Source organism: Myzus persicae, unplaced genomic scaffold, assembly GCF_001856785.1.
Source record: "Myzus persicae strain clone G006 unplaced genomic scaffold, MPER_G0061.0, whole genome shotgun sequence".
Lineage (NCBI taxonomy): Eukaryota > Metazoa > Arthropoda > Insecta > Hemiptera > Aphididae > Myzus > Myzus persicae.
Window position 1 is genome coordinate 31,038 of NW_019102498.1, and position 24,394 is coordinate 55,431.

The following is a 24,394-nucleotide window of genomic DNA, read 5'->3' on the forward strand; positions in this document are numbered from 1 at the left end:
ACGACTTGATTACTTGAAAGTTGAAATCATGTAAAAGAAATATTTTTTCAAAAAAAATTTGTGTTTTCTAAAATAATGAGTAGATGTCTTGCGTTTAGTTCATCATTCGGTTTTATTTTTGTATACTATTGCAGTGAGCACGACATACGAGTCGAACCAAGTTTTACTTCGAGTTGTAGACCATCATAAAGAAAGAACGGTATCACTCAGTATCACTTCTATAATAGCTGAATATCAAATAACAATAATAATATATTATGTTTTATTTACCTGACATCGACACCGGTTTGACTTTAACGCATGTGATGGAGTGACGGTTACTGTGCTCTGCGTATCCGGCGATGGCCATACACGCGGAAAAGAACGTCAGGTGCCATACGAATATAAAACAAACGGCAAATCCTGCGAAAAAAAATGTCAACGTGTATCATAATAATAATATTATTATGACGGAAACTATCGTATAATAACAATGATATGATGACGAGCCAAGGGGAGTGTTCACCGAGGGTGGTCATACTCCCCCCCCTTCGCGTTGGCTTATTTTTGTCGTATAAAATAATGTATGATAAAGCAATGAAAGTAATAAGTAAATCATCACTGAGAAAGAATTGAGAACACTTAAAAATACCCCCCCCCCCATCTGTCAAGAAACCTAAGGTCTTTAATGCGACGAACTGTATCGTTTACTAATGTCTGAGAATATTTTTCAAAAATAAGCACCTACCCGAATACAGGCAGAATATTTGGATGGCCGGGAACGGGCTGAATTTTCCGATGCAGAAGCTCACTATGTCCGTGACTGAAGTGATGGTAATTGATACGGCGGCGTCGGACAGCGTCCTCGCCAATCTTTCGGGCACGTCCATGGTGACGGGCGTTCGTCTCCAAGCGGCCAACATAACGAACGTGTCGTCGATGCCTATGCCTGAAAAGTGCGATACGGAAAAAATTAATACACGTGAGTTGAGATCATTATCCGCGTGTACTTATACATAATATTAATATATAATACGTCATATTATTATAGTTAATATCACGACATGCATATATATATATGTTATATATATATAACGATATCATAAAATATGCACTGGTGAAGTAGTAAGTACCTACGTCATGCATTGTACAACGAATGACGTATACTTCATGACCAATCAGGTCCGCGGTGTTAAGTAGGGCAAAGGGCATCATAATTTTGATTAATAATAATTATTTAAAAAAAAAAAATGTTGACAATTTGACATCATCACTATGACACTACGTACCTACCTATTCTACAGCAATAAGCACTCCCTCTAAATTATAATGGCTTCAATGTACGGTTCTAACCACAGTACACATATTAAAGATATAGGTATAGTATTGCCGAGTAGCATAATATTGTAGTTTTTAATAATATTCTAGTTATTTTCAAAATGTACTGAGGGATATACCTGCATTTTACGTTTAAAAGATAATTCGAGGCATAAAACTAATCGACGTGCTTAGCGATTTAATTTGACTAGGTATACGCTATTTACATTTGTTTCAATCGATAGTAGACTAAGTAATACAAATAATAAATAGGTATGCTTGAAAAAAAATCGTGCGTGTTAATGAGATCACGAAAAAAATAAACAAACATGGATGGGATAGATATACAGAGTCTGCAGCCTAAAGGTGTACTGTACAAGAATTTTAACTGATTAGAACAAAATAAACCATAATATGTAATTTTAATTATTGTTGAGGCGTATACTATTCGCTCTGTAAAAAGTGAAAATTGTCTGTAGGTATAGATAATAATATGTGCGCATGTCAGCGAATGTGTGTCAAATAAAACGGTGCCGCGAACGACAACGGAATGGCTAATAATCGCATATTGGATTATTCGTAGTCACGTGTTTCTTTTATTATTTTTATTTTTTAGTTGATTTTTCATTGTTGTGTGATCCAACAATTATACATATAATGAAAATAATGAAATTATAAGGCATATAATAGGACAATGGGCAACTATGTCAATTTCAAATGTACAGATGCCATGTATCGCTGTAGTATGCTAGATACTCATTATTGCTGTAGCTGCTATACCTACTCTAATGTAATACAATATGTACAATTTTATTATTTTATGTTATTGATATCTTTTTTAACATCATCTTAAATAATGGTCTGATGTAAAATTATTTTTTGAAAACATATTTATTCTGTATGTAAATTCATTAGCATTACCGAATAAATAATTAATAATAAACATTTTTTTCTGAACAATAATAGAATACATTTTAAAATGGGTATTCCTAATATAATTTTAATTTATTTTACTAGTTATGAGTATAAAATGTGAACAGTTTTAATAACTCTAATACTGTTTCCAGGTACTAGAAAACTAAATAAAAAAACAGGTAACTATAATAATTTTGTGTTATATTTATCAATTGCCGAAGTTGTTCGAAATATTTTTAATTAATTTTGGCATTTATAAAATAAATTAACGCTGGATAATTATATATAAATATATAATGAATATTGAGCTTTCTGCAGTAGGTTATTGAAAATATTAGTTAACGAATTTGTTTTCATAGCTAATGTGTCCGTCGTAAATGATACCTTACGTCATGTACTTGTTAGTTGTTTAAAAATCGTCGAAGTGACTTGGTAACGAATGTTACATATTATTTATTTTTAATCGTATATAAATATTATAAGATTGATTTATTTAATATATTTATTTAATTGTATTTAAGCTAAGACAATGAATATAGATTAATATATAAAATATAGCCCACTATATATACTAAATTACCCACAATAGTATATTAGGTATATTATAAGAAAATCAACTGTGATCCATATAAAGTTTGTTTTGAAAATTTTTTCACATGAATCGTGTTAATCATCAAAAGTAGCTTAATAGATTCAGTTTTCATAATTCGGTGGCTATTATACATGAGAAAAAAACATAAAATTCATATTCATAACCACTTATTAAGAAAACGGAAAATTAAATTAAATTTATACTTACCTACTTTTCATGTGGTACTAACTAACCCAGTGATTATAGAAACAAACATAAACTAGGTAATTAACATGTAATCCGTTACCTATTTGAACTACATATTATTTGCAGAGATTTAGGTAATAAAATTAGACTCTAAGTCGTAATAAGTTTAAGTACCTATGTAACGCATGAATTCTATTATTTAAATTAACATGTGGGTACAGCTAAAAATCGTTTTAAATTGTATAGACTAACCTAACCTACGCCCCTATAGATGAAAATGCCTCCTCATCGAAACTGTTTCATGTATGGTTATTAATATTTATTTATGTTATAATAGTCAACCATCAATTATTTTTAATCAATTTATCTTACCTACATCAAAAAAAAAAATTAATAAATAAATAAATAAACAACTAACAAACAATCAATACAATCTTGTGTATATATTTTAAATTGATAGGAATTCTGTGGATTTGTGCAGAATATAATTGAATATCCGGTTTTTTTTTACTTGGTTAGTTATAAAAAATAAAAACTGGTAGGATTTCTATCTTGAGATAATCAGCTCTTATCCGAATTGTATTGGTATTCTCATTTCTACATATTTAATAATATACACTCGCAGTAAATAATTGTACTTATTATATGCGTGATCATATGGCCAGGACTGAATGAAAATATAGGTTACTCATGAGACTCACGCATCGTATACCTGAGAATGTATGTTTTGGCCATAGGGGCACAACTTAAATGGCTATCATTATTGCCTTAGAATGAGACTAGCGAGTCCCCAAAGTAGGGCGGGGAGGGCAAAGGGCCGGCCGGTCGCTCTCATCCTATAGCCTATTTTTTTAATTAAAAAATGAACATGTTCTGTCTTCAGAATAATATTGATACAGATTTGATTGTATATTTTTAGCTATAGGTACCTTATAATGTATAAAATGCTACTATAATTTTTAAATGTAAAGAATATGCCCTCATAAAAAATATATACTCGTTTACTTTTACTATAAAGTTTAATTCAGGAGCTCCTACCCGCTGCCCGCCTTGTCATTATTTGTGACCCTCACATTTGAAATATGCATGGATATTTTTTTTTCGATAAAATGTTGAAGAAAATGAACGTGGAAAAAGTGTTGGTTTTTAAACTATTATGAAAGATGTTGTACCTAAGAATATAGTAGGTACATTTTAATAGATCAAAAGCATTGAATCATAGATAATTTAAACATTTTCTGAATGAAATAAACACTGAACAAGGGGATATAATCTATTTTACAGATATTTGTGGCATCAGTAGATAGTAGAGGAAAATTCTTATATATAGGGTTTTTGATTTAAAAAACGAACTTTATGAAGTCTCACAAGCAAAGGAAAACAATTCGAACAACTTAATAATTCTGAATGGAAAAATGACTTTCTTTAAATTGTCTCTAAAAACTTTTAATTATGTAACTATGGAGTTAAAATTAATTCACCTTCCACCCCATCACCATAGAGAGGGACGCCCCCGGACTTTGATGATTCGGGATCCCTGAGATCCATACAAAATGCTTGTTGTACGCACTGCGTGCATATTGCTGTTGTAACTTGTAGTAATACCTATCGATCCGAGCTGGTGATCAACCGCGGTACGACCAAAAATAGACGATCGATTCAAAAATGATACTATTTTATAAGACGGTAATTTTTAGGGTACCGCAACCTATCTAATATTATTATCCATTATTAATCATAGGTACTCACTGCACATGAGGAACGGTGACACGAAGTTGATGCCGATGAACGGTATGCCGACATAAACGGCGAAACCGAAAGCGGCGATCGTGGCCATCGCGGCGGACACGTTGCCCATGAGCCCGAGCAAAGGTTTGCTGCGCACCCAGTCGGTCATCATGCACGTCACCACGGAGAAGACTGCCATCAGGATGAACGCGGACGAGAAGTAAGGCACCACCGTCCTGGTGTTGTTCTCCAGCTCGATGTCCAACGTCCTGGAGCCGAAACGCGCCGTGGATATGTGACTGAACCGTCCCGAGTCTTCGGCCTTGCCGACTGCGTCCAGAAACGCCTCCTCCCACACCGAACCCCTGTCGAAAACCCAAGTTTCTCGTTACTGTCGTGTTCCATGTTTCATGTTTTTAATAATATAGTTATTGTATTAAGATATTGTCGCCCGCAGAAGTCGCAGCGACTTTAGTGAGTTTCCTCTTTAACTACTATAACATCGTTAATCTCAAACCATTATTTGTTTAAAATATTTAGTAGTTTTTAATTTTAAGGCTCTTATTATATGATACGATGTATAATAAATTAATGGTATAATACGAGTACTATTACAGGTATAGTAAAATGTTATGATTTTTTTTTGGTCAACATTTGGATGTATAATATTATTATGTATTGTCGAACGAATGATTGATATCATTTTTCCAACTTAAAATGCGTACGTATTATTCCGCTTAAAAGTTGTTTGAAACTCATGTAAATTGTAGTTTTGTAGAATTTACTTTCTAATTTCAAATAATTTAGAAATACATATGTCTTAGGATAGATAATAATTTAAAATACGAAAGTTAAGATTTTGTAGGTCATAATATTATACCAGCGAGAATTTTATTGGTTTTTTTTTTTTTTGGCAAAGGTAAATAGTGCAATATAAAACTAAAAAATTAAATAATCTGTCCTTTAAATCCATAGAACACACTGTTACTATATAATGTATTTTTTAAGTGCCAATATTATAATTTTAAGCACATAAATAATTTGCTTTGGGTTAACAACAATAGATAATTAAGTTAATATTATACATAGGTACACCTACAGAATGCAATATTAACATTATACAAACTCATTTAATATTACTTTGATTTAAAAATAAATCATAGGTGACTTATGTTATAAGTATATATGTATTTTATAATAATTTATGTGTTATATATAATTGAATTATTAACTATCTATGATTTAAATTTAAACTTTCCAAAGTTCGCATGGTAAAACAATTATTCAATAAAGAGAGTAAGAACCTTAAGTCTAAATATTTTTGAAAATGATGAAATATAAATAACATTTGATATTGTAATACATTAATACATAGTACGAAACAATATTATTCAACTAAAGATTTTCGAGTCTATAATCATAATATGCGACTTTAAAACGAATATATAAATAGGCACCGACACTATGGAGTAAATCTGAGATTATTATATCATGGTCCGCGCGTGGTCGATTTGATGACCGTTCGAGTTAATAACCTCGAAATCAATATGAATATCAATTGAAACACCTACTCAAAGGTAAGGCTTACTTAGGTAAAAAATAAACCGAATTTTTAATTGAACTATGTATAATTCTTACCTTTCATCTTGTGCTTTAGTATCGGCTGTAATGAAGTAAACTAGTTGTAACGCCGGCACCCTTGTAATCAACCCGTCTTCGTCCATTTCAGTACCCCCGAAGTAAACAGGAAACGTATGTGCGTCCCACGTTACTGGGTTGAACATGATAGGAAACGTCAGCTTCAAGCTACCATTGACCACGTCGTTCATCACGTAGTCTAGATTTAAGATGTCATTCGGGAAACACTGGTCTATCCACCGAGCACATATATCGTCATACTTATACACAGTGTTTTCTGGACCCCAAGTGATCGACGCATTTCTGATGATATCGTCGAGTATTCGTAGTTCTTTCCATATTTCGACTGATAACATAGTGTCGCTTTGTTTAGGTATAACGATAACTCGACCAAATCGACCTGAAATATAATAATATTGATGACGAATCACAGAGAAAAATATGTAATATGAATGAAATTTCCTTTATTTTGGTACAAAACATATAACTTACTATTAACAGACTTTACTTTAAATCTTTATATTAACAAGCATGCCACTTCGTTATTCTTTGAATAATATTATTTCTTAAATAGGTACAGCCATAATACAATTATAATATTATAATAAGATTATATTAAGCTGTGCTTCTTTTATCGATTTACATTTTTACTTTAATTTTTAATAATCGTTAGTTTCAAATTTCAAATTTAAATATATGTATACATATATTAACATTTTTAACTAATATAAATATGTATAAATCATAGATTCGATATAGTATTGTAGATTAATTTATAAATATGAAACATAAGTCTATAGTTATAGGTGGACATAAAAGCTCCTTCTATTTTGATCAATGAAGCTTTCGATCATCATTTTATAATGAATTCATAATAATATATTTTTTATGCTTTAGATAAATATTTTAAAATCTGTTTCGGAATTATTTTAATATATAATATTAAGTTAAAGATACACGATTTCTATAGAATATATTGTATAGAAATGACGTATATTCAAATTGCTTTTCGTTACAGTTACCAAGAAACTATTAATATTTACTTTAGACGAGATTGATATGAATAACATAAAATATCATTCACGATTAAGGTCTCCCGTTATAACTGTATAATTGAATATAAAAAGGACTTTATTAATTTTACACAATTTTTTTACACAATTTTACACAAAAATTAATTACACAACCGCTATACGTATTTTATTCTTTTTCAGAACATCGTTAACGATGATATTTTATACGCTGCAGACTTCTTCTACATTTTAGTATTTTATATTTCAAGTGTTTATTATGAATTGATAAAATACTATTTTCATTATTATTAAGCAAAAAATGTATATATAATATTATATATAAAATGCTTTATGAGTTAAATTATTATTTTGACTACTGGCTGCTTACTTAAACGCACTCGTAGTTTGTTATAAGTGACATCTGAAATGTCTTATCCATGATCAAAATTGTGAAATAATGAATGCTAAGCATTGTAAATTTAATATAAATACACACGTAGAAACACTTTAATATCATTTAGGTGGGGTTAATAATTCAACCTTATGAAAAGTACACAAAAAATAATTAGGTACTTAAAAATATGTATACAACCGGCGATTTCTGTTTAAATTCTTATGCGATGGCTGTTGTCTTGCATCATATCATATCATTTATAAATAATTATAAAAACATTATGCCATCTCAGTACCTGGTCTGGTGATCCGTGTCGGATTAAAAAGTGAGGAATAGTTCATCTTAAAGAAGCTCTCAACGATCGCTCGCTCAGTCTTGCCAGGTCCTTGTTCGGGACTGAACAGATATTCTGGATCGATTTCAAATTTTACTCGCTGGAATCCGGTGATACAGATGGCTGTCAAAAATACGGGCACCAAAAGAAAGTACCCGGGATGTTTTGCGACCACTAAGCCGAGTCTGTAAAATGCTTTCGTCAACCATTTGTCAATACACTCTATGCCACAAGTCATGATGTCTGTAAATAAAGAAAAAAAAACGACAAGAAATTATTAATACATCGTTATAACGGCGGACAACCCGCGCGTCACGTGCAGATACGGCCGTTTCGCGTTCAATGCGACTGCGTATATCTTTATTTGGTTTCACAACGGATAAAATGTAAAAAATGATCTCAACGCAGCAACTATAATAATTCTAATTTAAAGCCATGATAATATGTGATCTTCTTGCAACCAATATATATGTACAAGTATAGTGTAATATATATATATATGCGTGTTTGTTATATACATATGGTATTAAGTATATAGGCAAGAGCGGCGAACGGGGCAAGGTCTCTATCAGTACACGCTAGCAGATGTCATTCCACGTTGCCGAACGAACACTGAAACCGTTACAGTATATTATGCTATTTAAGTGTCTACACTTTAATCACCATCATTAAAACGTCGAGGAGTTTTTCGTTGTTGTCCAGAACGTCAATGTCTAAGTGTTAACATCATAGAGATTTTAAACTGAATTATTATATAATTAATACTTAATTAATAAGTGTTTTTTAAATTTATTTTTTCATACAAAACGGGCAAGTCTATATGTTATTATTCATTATACAATATAATATTAATAATAGTGTAATCAAATTGATGGTAGTCTAACGAGACCAGACAATAATAACAAAAATCAGTATCACGTGTTGAATGAACAAATTTAAATAGTAAATTGCAAAAGGAAGCGTTCACATTCGCCAAACGCATCATTTTAATAGTTATTTTTTTCATTGCTCCTATGATAATAATTAGTGTTACTGAAGGGAATGTAAAAATACAATTTTTTTGAGCGAGTTAAGAAGGCGGAAACTATAATATAGTACTAAAAGTTCAGGAGCATCAATTAGCCAATTAATTAATTTCTCCAGAAAAAAATTATGAAATCTAGGTTTTAGGCTCACTGCAGTTTATTTTCTGTCGACAAACGGCGTCAGATATCGTGTACGTATAGTATTATGGACACCCAATGATGTTGGATACCCAAATACAATATTTTTTAGAGTTCAAAGTTAATTGTATTAAATATTAATGGCGTTTGTGGCTAGAGAGATATATTTTTAAAAACTCATCTAAATTGCTTAAGTGATATTTTTTTATGAATTAAACATAATTGTAATTAAATGTTATGGATAATTCATAAAATTTGTAAAAATATATTATAAAACAGTAAATTCCATGGTTTTTTAACATTAGGTTAGGTTAACCTATAAACTCGGCATGTAACACGAATTTGTAACCAGAAATATCAAAATCGCACATGTGCCTACACATTCGATGTGTACCTACATGTATATTGTAAATTGGTGACATAAATATATTTAAGGGTTAGGTTAGGCTATAAATTACATCAATTTAAAAATTATTATGTACCTAAACATAGTACCTAGGACCTAGGTACAAAATGTATTTATTGTTTTGCAATCACCTTTTTACTTAAGGCAATATTGACCAATTAACACTAAAATGTTAGCCGTTTACCATATGATATTTATATTAAACAATAATAAAAAAACATCCGCATGTAATAGTTTTATGTCGTATTATTTATACTCATATTTTTTAATCATGGATTTATTTTTACATCAAAAATAATATAATATTCAGTAAAATGTTTACATTTATCTAGGCATTATTCAACAAAATGTTTTTTAGACCGTGTGAAAAACGACGTCATAAAAATTAAAATATTATAAACGTGAGAACCAATTGAGGTAGGTCAGTATTCATAGATCATAAAATGTTTAATTTTTTGATTGAACTAAAAAGATAATCCTGTTTAATACAGATTACCAATTATTTTTATTGCGGACAATTCGTCCAGTAAAATTATACATGTATTATAACTTTTTGACATTTTTAAAAATAATACATTATATTACTATGTACTCAAAAAAAAAACATGTTTTGTATAGTAATAATAGTAAATTATCTAACTAACGGTATATTTAGATTTTGATAAATTTCATGAGAGTAATTTTTATTTAAGTCGTATTGCTTAATGCATATAGTTGTTCAGATATATTATTAGTCTACAGCTAGATCGATTATAGAATTGAGAATTGAGTTTAGAATTGTTTTCAGAATAATATTAACTCCGATGAGTAACAGATATTTTCAATGCTTTTAACAAGTTTGGTATGAGATGTCATCAAAGAAAGTATACCTGTATTTATCCATGAAATAGAAACAAAATATTTTTTTTTCTTTGATACCGACATTCAATGTTTTCCAACTCTAATAACTGTACTCAAATCTTCTGTTTTGAAAAACTGCGTTTGTTCTAGACACAGCTGCGTGTGGCAATCAATAATGCGACAGCTGGTCATCAATATCTACAAACGTTTCTCGGAGATGACTATACTATGTTGCACTCTCTTCACATACGTTTGTGACGAACACAAAGATTCGACGACTCAACCGCGGTATAACACTTTATAAATTATAATAATAATACGAACGTTACATATATTATTATGATACTTCAATATATTATAATTATATGCAATTATTACGATAATTTCGTATTGTTTTTTGGTTTCCTCATGTCGGTCGCGAACTGAGATCGCTGCACCACCGGCACAATGAGTGTGCTATTTTTTCTCACGCCGACGGCCACCGCAGACTTGTGACGCTATTGTTCGATTTGATTTGGATAATTATTTATTGTATTTTATACGATATACCGGCAATATATAAGATATAGGTATGACTTCGCATGCAATGTAATCCTCATCGGTCCAATTGCAGCGCAGCAGCCAAGGGAGGGGGGGGGGAGAAGTCGATAAACGAATTTCGCAGTCGGATACTTCCTCGAACAAATGTCACATACATATATATATATATATGTATACGTATAAATATATTATATATGTTACACTGTACTTCATGTGATAACGGTCTATACCTACCTACTAGTGTGCGTGTGTGAATGATATTGAGTGCTGCGCGTGTAGTTATTACGCGCATTGTGTCCGAGGATGGCAAAAAAAAGTAAAAAAATTATAAAAAGCATTTTTTACTTTATATATATATATATGTATTAGATAGATATTTTATATCTTACAGGGGAGTAACAGAAACACTTGACAAATTAAATAACTTTTATTCTAATTACTGTTTGAACGTTTATTTATACACGCTTGCTAACACAATTATATCATACATTTTTTTTTGTGTTTAATGCCGAAAATAAAAATTTGTAAATGTTCGGTTAAGTCTAGAAGCTAATTTTTCAAAATACAGATTTTGTTTTTCGGAATAAATTAATTTAAAACAATCTTGGGAATTTCCTAACATGAGTATAATTTTCATAATTTTCATCAACATTTTAATTCGTTTGACTGTATACGTAGTATCAAATTTTTTTATTTGTCGGGTCTTTCTGTTCGTCAACCCGTTACACCTTGTATGTATAAATGATACATATTATATAATACATATATATATATATACATGTTTTTTTTTATAATAATAATATAACGACGACAACAACAGTAAGTTGTACGAGTCGAGTAAATTGGTCTCGGTCTACATTCGCCAATAGTTGTATAGCCCGGCGTACCTACATAGGTGTAGGTAAATGATCGTTGATTAGTATCTTTGCGGACACAATAATATTCGGGTGAGTGTGAAATCGTGCGACCGCAACGTACGCTGTATACAATGATTACGATTATTATTATATCGTCTCAACATGTTATAATATTATGCACTGCCGTCAAACAAAAATAAATGTAATATTATGATAGATGCGAGAGTGTGCGGTGCAGGCCATAGCCGCTCCGGCGTGAAGCGATCATCGCGGTTTTTCGGGGTTTTTTTTTCCATCTGTTTGAGTTACATCTCGTGGCTTCGGCATCGATGATGAAAAAAAAAAAAAATACTACGTAAAAATTGTTGACGTACCCACCAAGTATATATTTTGACCATTTCCGTATAATACGAAATACATCGCACTTTACGCAATAAACTAAAATGTACCTGCACGACTTTCAGGCGCCTTGACGATCAGTACGTGGATACGTAAAATCATAGGTGTGAGGTTTAATAATGCATTGTATGACGTAATACACAATACGATTGGACTGGTGCTATACGAACAATAAATATTATCGCAAGAAATGTTTGCGATTTGGTTTTTATATTAGAAGTGTTTTTGTCTCGCATACAAATTGAAACGTATCAGATCTTCCTTCACGACCGGGTTACTATTTTTAAACGGCATTAAATAAAATCTACTGATATACATTAAGTAGTAGAAAAAAAGCTGCAATGTTTCACATGCGGAATCGTACCTTGACAGTTATACCTACAAATAAATATTTATTTGCGAATAAATAATATGATATGCCGGAAAAACATACCAAGCTAGACAGTGGGAAGATCTACAAAAAATGACACACTATAGTATATCTGTTAATTACTCACTCAGTGAGAACCCCTCAGTGGGGTATTCGACAAGTATAAATTATACTGTAGAATTGCAAAATAATACATTTTACAAAATATTAGGTATAATAGATACTTTATATATCTGATTTAGGTTAAATGATTACAAGGTGAACCCACTGAAACAGAATATGGAATATCGAAATCTCAGAAAAAATTTCAGCACTAATTTTGAAAATGCCACCGTTGAATAGCACACTAATTGAGCACTAAATAATGGTATTATTATAGCGGAAATTAGTGTTTGACTTTTTCCACAAACTTCACTCACCTTTCAAGAGTTTTAAAAAAAAGTTTCTCGATCATATTCAAACACCAACAGCATAAATATTAATCACAAAAAAACCACTAATATTTTTCAAGTTCATTATTCAATATATATTTATCGTAGGGGCACGATGAAAATAATTATTCCCGCGGCTTCAAAATTAGTCGATATGCTATAGTTTAATGCTAGACAATGGAGAAAAGTTAAGATACGGTTCGACAATTTGCACACGTTTTGATTAATTACGCAGCACCTGCAGTAGCATATTGGTTATGCACATAAAATTATGTTACGCGTTGAGATAACGACATGGGCCCAAGACGACCCGCAGATCATAATTGTTGTATGTCATAACAATGTGTTACCTGTAATAGTGAGTTACTACTAGAAGTTCTTAAGATAAAAAAACAATGTGTTTCAATTATTAAATTAGACTCACCTACTTAGTTAGCGTGTACAAGACATAGACCTATAGTGACACTTTTAAAGTTTCAATCACTATACGAATTCGATATAATTTTACATAATAATGTTACGCCAGGCAGCGATATTAAAAACTGTTTCGAGATCACATCAAGGACTTGCAGTTCGACGTACTTGACAATGTGTGTATGGAGAGTGCTTTAAACGCAGCTATCCGGGATAATGACATTTTTTCTAATTTGTTATTTTATTTTAATCCGAATTTCACAAAATTATTATTCCGCGGTGTATAGGATTTCCGAGTTAATGAATACTTGTGTAACGCTTGTTTATAATAACACGAAATACAGTCATGTTATGATGATGAACAAAAAATAAAACATAAATGTAAAATGTATACCTACGCTGCTTCGGTAGTTTGCTAAAAGTTAAAAAAAATCTGAAATAACGAATTGGAATAAAAGCTAATGGCGGGTCAAACACATTATAATATACACGCTATAGTACTATTATTATTATTATTATTATTCGAACGGAATGCCGGCGCGTTAAAATATCCCAGCGCAAAAACTTGTCTGCCGCAGTGGTGCTCACGCTCACACACACACACACACACACACACACACACACACACACACACACACACACACACTCACTAACTCACAAGGATAACACACATTAAAGATAATATTATTAAATTATATGTACTCGCACACTGCACACGCGTCCGCGGCGTTCGGACGGGTATGCAGATGACCGTACGGCGATAAGTTTACTCGCGGACCGGTGCTCGGCCGACCCCATCGCCGAACGCATTCATAACTGATATAATACATTATAAATTTATAATAATAATAATAATAATAATAATAATAATAATAATGTAACGTGCTTGCGCGTATCCTGAATATACGACCTAAATTTAAAATAACGCATATTATAATATACCTATAGGTATAAAATAATATATATGTATAATAGTGACCGGTTCTCGTCTGCAGCCTGATATAATATATTTAAAAAACGAGGAAACGAAGCGGCGTTGATGATCTGCGTCGCCATATAGTCGTTGTAGATTGTTACGATTAAATTATTACCGCGATAACGATATTATTGAGGGTATTTGTCGAAAAAAATTAGGTACTTATTGGGTACCTGCCGTGCAGCCCACCCATATATTTTCACACTGTACACACGTATAGCTCTCTTCAATAATATAATAATATACACAATAGATACATGGAAAAAAAAAGTATTACGATTATTATTGTCATTATTATACTGTTAAAATATGCGTATAATATATCATTATAACAGGTACCCTATACGCGGATATAAAAGATATTATAACATATAATATTATATCAACGTGCGTGGAATTCTCTTCGGTCTCGTATAATCACAATATTTTAATATATTTTATTATTACGTCAATCCGGTTTTCGCGCCGATCGAAAATCATTCCAATAATAATAATAATTCCTGTACTACCTATAACGGAATAACGCGTATACTTCATTTTAGATATTGCCATATGATTATATATTGGGCGTATATTTCATTGTATAATAATAATATTATATAGGTACTATGATACGAAACCATTTTTTTTGTCATAAGTTATAACATAGGCTTACAACCTACTATTTGCGTCTGTAATATATGTTGTTATGTATACGCAGGTCAGTGTTAGATTTGTGTGCTTTATCGTTTGTGTATGATTTTAAAAACATATTTTATCGTCTACCTATTTAATAACGGATGAGTCCTTTTTTTTTTAACTTTAACTATATAATAGTTGAGTGAGCTCGCTCATTAATCTTGATTTTCTACACCTGCATATTATGATTTATGCGTACCTACTTAAAGCTCGTACAAACTATCATATTTTATGATATACTTACACCGATTTATAATATTATAACTCGACTGGCTATGAATCTCCACCGCTCTTTACTGTGCCAACATAAATTATTTTGATGCATCGTTTTGCATTCGTAACTGGTTCTACGCCGATCAATTACTAACATAATTATTAATACCATTATCATAATGTATATACTTAATACGCGAAATAATGATTTATTAAATGTGTTATTTCATAAGATTGATCCTCGCCGTGATAAATGACAATAATGAATAAAGTATAGGTACATTAACACTTTTACACGACATAGATGCAATTAAAAACTGTCAAACTTGAACGCAATGATAATAAGGAAGAAGTGTAGTAGAATATGTGTGAAACTGTTTTAATGCAATAATTTTTTTAAAAAAAACTTTCTACTTTAGTTTAAAATCACTAATTGTTTAAAATGTATTATAAGTTATAATTTTTACGCAATGTAGACTCGTTTGGGATTTTAAATTTTATATTTTTTTCTAAAAAATTTCTAAAATTTGTGTTATTTAATTTAGCAAGTGGAATATTAGCTGCTAATATTGTTTAACAAAGCTCTAAATTAAATGACGATTGATCACTATTATATTTTGTTAAATTAGATAATACTACTTGCCACTTGGTTATTTTGTTTCACTTCATTCAGTTTTCGTTGAATTCCACGAGCATGCTTATCTCGACTGATGTGTTGTAGAATTGTACATTTTTTTCGGAGGCAACTGCGACATTATACAAACTTTACGAAAAAGCACCATGCCGTCCGTAGAAAATATATGGCCACCGAACTCGCTCACAAAACTACGTAAACGGCTTCCTACTAACTGTTGACTTAATTTTTGGCATTTTGTACAGTTAAGATCGGTAGAACCACATAGGTACGTGTCGAATTCACTACTAAAGCTACTGTTGTATACCTAAATAGTTATGGGTTCGTTCGGTGTTTAATCTTATCGGATAAATCGACAATTAATTATATTACTTTTTCAATATCAATGTACTCGAGTAGATAATTGCCTATGGGTAGTAATTGGGATTACCTTTACAACACATATTAAAAAAGCTTAAAATAAACAAAAATTAATTTAAATACACAAAATGAAAGTAATCTTTGTAATATTACGTAAAAATGACCCTAAAAATGCGATAAAATTCTTTTAACACGAAAAATACAAAAAAATGCAAAATAAAAATTACATATTTTAAATTGTTATATTAGGAAACAAATTAGTGTTTGGTTAGAATTGTACAACACTTAGAGAAAAAAATGAAAAGTCACTACAATTCTAGTTTTAATTAAAACGAAATTCGATTGTGTGAATATAAATTATACTAGTATAAATAGCCAAAATTTACCACTTAATAAATATTATCAATTTGAAAATAACGAGCATTATCAAATAATATATTTTTATTTAAATACTGTTAAAGTTTTTGTTTCATAATTTCACAGCATTGTAATTATCTGTTTACCGATTCAAATACAATTCATATTCCTTATATTATAATGATTTTTGGACTCTAATGAGTGATGAACGTAGGAAATTACCAAGAGAAAAAAGGTTATTATTTCCTTTTTTGAACATAAACATCGTCGTGATCAAATATCAATACTGCGAATGCTATACTACAGGCATTATCTTTACCTCGGCAACTTAAGTTTTAAAAAAAAATATTTAAATTAGTAAGATGATGTGTAAAAAAGTAAGCTCTTGCTATTAAAAATAAAATCTAGTTTTTAAATTTCAGACATTTCTCCTTAGAAATTTCTTATATTTTAATACATTTCTGAAATTTTACAACGCTATCAGACGCTCTTAATTTGATTATAATGATAAAATAGTCTTGCAAACCTCAGGTATATAATATACCTGGATATTATAATGTAAAAGACTTTTTAGTTTTTTTTAAGCCTCTCTCTTTTATTACGGGGTCCGAAATCAATCTCAACTTTAAATACATCATTAGAAGAGCACGTCTTACGACGGATACTATTAAACTAATAAAACCAATACGAACATATTATTAGGTATACAAGTAATTTATAATAACGTATTATAAATAATGTATATTCGAAAAAAATCGTAGATGAGGAGCAAGGTTTTTTTTTTGACCCAGCCAAGTCGAACACGAAAAAATAATTGGTATGCAGACAACTATAAAATCGATGATTTATTATATTTTCAATATCGTTAAAAACTTCCAATTTGAGTTTAAGCGACTGGTTTTTTTTTGGTCCGACCACCGCACATTGGATTGCGTCTCGAATATTCCGGCGTGTATGGACAGCTAACGGTCGTGTCAACAATATTCGCGGTGCACACACGCAACGCCAAGGCGGTCGACGAAAAAAGCGGATATCGCGTGTTTTAGAATAATATTTAGGTCATATTATAATGAACGCAGTGCGGGTTAGGAGTTCGGGCGACAGTTGTATTTAAAAATATATTATAATAACACGACCTAGACACTGTTCGCGTTGAAGTCTCCAACAGTAGCAGTATAAAGGTAAGTACCTACATATATATTTTGCGCATTTCGAAGGTCACCGGCGGGGGAATAGGCACCCGTATAATATTTTCATAGATTTGATGAAGTGCAAGCGCAGGTCATAGTCATACTATTATAATAATTATCATCACTTCTGTCGCATGTGAATAGCGAACACATGCATGAAAAACCATATTATATACGTATGGGTACGTCTTATTAAATACTATATCGGACAAGCCAAGTACAATGCACTGTATTATATTGTACACGCGTCTTGTACAAAGCGCGCTTTCATCTCGCGGACCGGAAACGAACGAAAGCAAGTGGCAAGTATAATGTATATAAGTACTACATAGTTAGGTACTTGCACAAACACATGTTATACACAGATATACTTATGCAAAATGTATTATTATTATTATTATTCGTTCGTACAGTAGCGCTCCGATCTATTCTATAATTGTATACTCGGTCTCATAAATCCAGGTCTGATTTTTAAACGCTTATATAAATACGAAATCCCTACCAATGTGATAAAAAAATAATAATACTTCGGGTGAGAACATTCCCCTGGGTCGAGTACTTTTTAAACGCTTTGTATAAAAACTATTTTTTTCCAAATCACGGCCGCGAGAGACTATATCACAAACGAGCGGTAAGTTGTAGCGCGTCATTAAATTGACCACCGCGGTGTATAATATAATATAATATAACATAATAATATTTATTATAACCCGCTGGTATAATCGTACACGGAGAGCGGATCACCAAATGTTCTAGCCATATATATATAATAGCACGCTGATGATGATGCTGCTGCAACGACGACGACCGGCTAATCGACACCGCTGCCGCCGTTTTTACGGTCGATTTGGGTCGCCACATCCGTCAACAAACGGTCGTAATATGACAACAACAATAATAATATGTAATAGTGTATACGGTAGGTATCATACCTAAGGTATGTATACTGCACGCGCACAATAATATAATGTAATACGATATAGGTATATTATGTAGGTATACCGCGGATACCCGAATATTATATTCACGGTAGTCAACGATCGCCGTCAGATTCGGATGCGGAATGTGTAAGAGTATTATGATATTAATAATATTCGGGTGTATGTGTGGGTAGGCACTATAGGTACATTGTAAATATTATATACTATATTATTTCGTCTGGATTAGATTATCGTACGACTGTTGTCATAATAATACATAAATATATATTGTGTTTAAATATGGCAGCGGGTACCTATGTGTTTGCATACCGCGTGTCATCGTGCGATCTATACAATACGAACTATGCGCCATAATTACGGCGATATAATAAGACTTCAGGTCGTCTAAATTATTATTATGTATAGTACACTCTCGGATACGACCTGCAGTAATCAAGATAAAACGAATACCTCGAATTACTGTAAAAATCGAACTGGCAAAACGTATACTATAGCCGTCGTTAGATTGTTATTATTATTATTATTATTATTATTTATCTTCGTAGGTATTCAAAAGTGAAATAAGTACATATTATATGTACATTACTCCGGGCGAAAGTTCTTTTCATACATTATTGATATTAATTGACGTGACTAAGGTTTTTATGATATACATATATATTTTTTTTTGTCGTTTATATTGTAATCATTCGAGTTAAAATGAAAAACCACATAACATCTTGAAATCCATTAAAAACGTGCACGTTCAGATGTTTCAAATTTTTCATCTGTATACTCGCGTTAAAATTATTAAGTACATTTCTTCGTTTAAATTACTTATTCTATTAAGAGGACAACACTCGCTCGTTATTTAAGGGGTTCGATGTAGGCAATTTTAATGACATTTTCTCAAAACTTGACTAATTCAAAATGGACTTAAAAGTGCCTCTATATCAGTATCAACAATTGTTGTTGCGCAATAATGAGATTACATAGAAAAATATTTAGCGAGGTTCAGAACTTACAATTACATTATTTACAGTATGGAATTACCATATTTTCACACTATACATAAAAGAACTCTATCTGTGTCGTAGTTATTTAATTTTTTTGATGTCAATACTGAATTGTTTTTGATGTACAAATTAATAAACACAAAAAATAATTAATCTGAACGAATGAATAATTTGGATCAGTTTTCAGTTCGGAAAAATAGTTTTCAAAAAAAAAAAAAGCGAGACGCTAATACATAATTTTCTTTTATACGTATGGTAAACATAATTGTTAAGGCTACTGTGAATACTGTATCCGCGCGTAAGTTTATTCCATGTGAAACTATGATCATGGATAAATTACAGATTATGTGGCGTCCTCTAAGTATGATTTGATGATACTCGTTAGTTATATTTTATAGTGTACAAGGCTTATAATTTCACCGTAATCATTTTTTATGATTAATGATAATTTAGTGAACAATTCATTTATACAACATATATTTTATATTTATTTAATATTTTTTTTTATTCATTTAGTATAAACTATACACAATAACTCTTGCACCATTCTATTTATTTATTGAATATTTTTTAATTTATTCGTATTTAATAATATTCTTATCAAAAATGTAAAATTGATATCAAATATATATATACATTTTTATTGATCTTGAAATACAACTCGGCAGCATGGGCCATTAGTAAAATATCTATAAATAAAATAATTTCACTTCAATATTTTTCTGTCAACGAAATAAATAAATATGTGTGTATTGTACAAATATAATGTGCAAATAATGAGATGCTGTTATTTATACTTTGCAGAAAGTATTACTTACAAAAGTAAGCCATAATATCAAAATATAACTTGACACACATAGTGTGAATTTCTAATAACTTTTACTGCTTAAAATTGTTTACATTTAATATGAGGAGGTAAATCATAAATACCTACCACCTACCTTGGAGTAATTATACATACTATATACATACACACTTTTTAAAGTTAACAATATTATAAATTATGTAAATATTTTTTAAATTGCAGAGTTATTACCTATACCTACCTATCTTAGTGTTTTTTGGTAAATAATAAATGCCATTGTAGCTGTGAATGTATGATATTAATTAATTTAAAAGTTGATGTTTATTAACGTAATTAAATATATATTGTTTTATATCTCTTATTTTTATTAAAACCAACAAAACGAATTATTAAATTTTTTAGTTAAAAAAATAATAAGTATTTTCACTTTTTGTTTAGAAACGATTGATATTTATAAGCATTATTCTATACTTGTCTATAGATAATTGAATTTTACATGCAAGTATTTCGGTAGTATTATCTCAATGCTAAAAACTTAAAGAAAAAACTAACAAAAATCAATAGCTCAATAGGTGTATTGTTTTCAACGCGCACAATATGTCTATGATAAATGACACTACACGGAGCAAGGTTAAAAGTGTGACATCAAATCCTAATAAGACTTCTTAAATTAATTATTAGAGCGATAATATGAAAAACATCATATTTTGCATTATTATTTATTTCCCATTTACGTAAACTCTAGAAGTGCTTTATACTTGTAAGCATAAATATAATGGCAAATTATAAAGTAGGTATAATTAAATATAGTTATGAAATTTTATATTATATAATATTTAACTATACAAAATTAAAGTCTCATAGTATATATTTTTAATAAAAAAAAATGAAAGTAAAACGACTAAATGTGATTTAAATTGTTATTATACATTGTCTTAGTGTATAATAACAGAAATACGGAAGAACTGCATTATACGTTGAGTATAATGTTAATTCACACCAACATTCTAACGGATAAATGATAATAATTTATCATATTAAAGTTTGCCAAAAATAATTGAAAATGTTGTTTACCTTTAGTTATAAATTATAAAAATAATTAACAAAAAAATAACTGACGTTGATACTTTGACTTAAAATAAATAAAATACACATTGATTAGAAAATTAGATGGAATTTTAAAGATTGTGGCTGTGGAAAAATAGAAAATATAAGCTAGTTCTATGTTCAAACTTAGTTGAAAAAAATAATAAAAATTAATGTTTAAAATACATAGAAAATAAAAATATTTTTATTTTGTATAAAAAGCGTTTTATTTATAATAATATTATTATATTGTCCAATTGGTTATTAAAATCTAAAACATTAAGCCAAAGCAACAAAGAAAATTATAATACAGACTGTATATTTAATGAATAATCGTTTATACTGACCTCAAGAATGAGGAGAATAATATATATTATACCGTCACCCGGGTACAATACGGTTACTGGATCGTTCGATGTTGTTGTATCGATAACCCGTACGAAATCCGTAGACTATATTATTATTGTAACAATAGCGACGAGGTGTAGTGAAGTATCGGCGGAGATCCGTTTCAAGACTCTACAATAACGTAGGTAATGGTCGTATACAAAAATAAAAAATAATATCGTTTACGTGATGCACGATGACACTATTATCCGGACGACCGCGGGCCGGCGAAGATTTCGGGCGCACGTGTACGGCTGCGGCAGACGTACCGAACGGACTGACCGCCGATCCCAGGCGCGTACCCGGCTGACGTTCACACACGCGACACGTAACGGGTTTTCTCTTCCACCATCGCACACGGCGTGGAGACTTTAACGCGTACAACGCGGCCGACACACGAATAATATTAAAAGTATTATTAGGTATTATTATTTATACTATTGAAATAGTAACGTCATTGATGTAATGGCAGCATTGATTATAAATACTACAACACGTTAATTACGCTCAACGGTATAGTGTAGTTTGGTGAGTAAAGCTCGTCGCTGCAGCAGTTCCGCACGCGCTGTAAGGGTTGTAAGGAAGGCTCAAGTCTCGGTGTTTGCTCATTATTAATTTTCGTTAAAGCTCGTCTCCCGTACTCCTGCAGATTCCGAACACTGTAAAATGATAACGATAATTACCGGCCATTTTTTCGGAGGTAGATAATATTGTTGTATCTACACATACATTCTGCAAGTATATTGACCATACCGATTTCCTTCGAAAAAATAGCGAATTCGTTTATCAGATTTCCTATGCTTCTCTTTCTCGTATAATTCCTCATTAATGTTCATTCTGATTTATTTATTTTGTGCGCACACAGTTCAAGTGGCCCACGACGTCTCATCTATCTTCGAACGGAAATCTTAGTCGCTTGCTCAGCCTTGCAGAGAGCAGGTCTCGGCATTAAATAGCGGCAACCGAAGAGTTGTGTCAGGGTTCTTAGTTATATGGTTTATCAGTTCGTGGTTCAGGACTCCATGACTTGGGTGTCTGCAAGCTGTTTAATCCTACGACCCGGTGGACGTCCAGAGGTAAGATAAAGGCACTACAATCAGTCATTTTATTTTTCCTCGGTGTTCGATTTTTATTGTTTCGGCACTGATTCTATGATGAATAAGATTTCGTTCGTCTGCCCGTAGAGAGGCGACAAACTCTCCCGATTTTTAAAACTAATTAATACTCTCCCGGGTCAATATTATGTTTACCTGAAGTAAATATGTAAACTCTCCTGAGTTTTTTTAAATGTTATTGTAACACTATAAATTGGCTACACTGCAGAGATTGTGATTACCATTTTTAATATTTACTATCAATTGTATTACCATTAACCTGCATTTGTCATTTAAATATTTAAATATTTAATTAACGTTAACCTCTTTTTTATTTAAATATTTAAAACCATGTTGACTATCATGGCTCAACCAATTTTTCCAACCTTACCGACTGCGTAATATGAATAATGTCTCATGCTCCCTTAGCTTAGCAGTACTAAAGTACCTTGGACCCGGAAGAGTTAACATATGTTCTAGTTAGGTAGTGTTGGGGTAGACCCAGGAAAGTTTATATACCATCAGGAGAGTTTACAATCGCCCTACCCCTATAACGCGTGGCTGCCGACGATAGCTGAAGATCTCGCCGAAGTGTGCGTCTTCAAAATGGTATAGTTATAATAATAATAATTTTTTTAATGTACAGTATTTTTTACATCGCAATAATATAGAGTTAGGTACTCTTGTTGATCAATCTAGGTCCACTTCTTTGTGACTTCGTCTTAATATATTTTAATCACTGTCGCACGTGACATTAAACTTGACATTTTGCTGAAATTCTATGTCAATGTTGTTTACATAATATCTCGACATCTCGTAAGTACTAGTACATGAAGAAACACACCCTACTACAAAACTTGTTCGGCTTGGCAACAATATTATAATATTATTATATTATAAACGCGTATAATATACGTATATATGCATACATAAGACATACATACGTCGGAGGCGTTAACCGGTTGGAAGAATTCAAGAAATGAGTATGAGTGGTAGGTCGCGAAGTCAGGTCCGAGACCCGAGAAGAGGTCATAATAATATATGTTGATCTTATATATTAAGCGGTCATTCGACGAGGGCTAAGGCCTGTGGGCTGTGGCTTAGGAAACGATTTGAACAGTTAATATTATGTACGTACGAATATAAATACAACGCGATGAAC

The 24,394-nt window shown here is 31.2% G+C and overlaps 1 protein-coding gene across 1 annotated transcript in view; it reads right to left on the bottom strand.

Moving 5' to 3' along the window:
* The window catches only part of LOC111032287 (patched domain-containing protein 3), a 32,510-nt gene extending 10,075 nt beyond the window's left edge, over window positions 1-22,435 (bottom strand). The window contains exons 1-6 of the mRNA XM_022312552.1: window positions 22,099-22,435; window positions 8,058-8,339; window positions 6,356-6,755; window positions 4,739-5,082; window positions 728-928; window positions 271-402 (exon numbers count right to left, since the gene is read on the bottom strand). Coding sequence (XP_022168244.1) covers window positions 271-402; window positions 728-928; window positions 4,739-5,082; window positions 6,356-6,755; window positions 8,058-8,334 — 1,354 coding nt within the window. The 5' untranslated portion in view covers window positions 8,335-8,339; window positions 22,099-22,435. The remainder of the gene's footprint in view (window positions 1-270; window positions 403-727; window positions 929-4,738; window positions 5,083-6,355; window positions 6,756-8,057; window positions 8,340-22,098) is intronic.
* Between the last annotated feature and the right edge of the window lie 1,959 nt (window positions 22,436-24,394).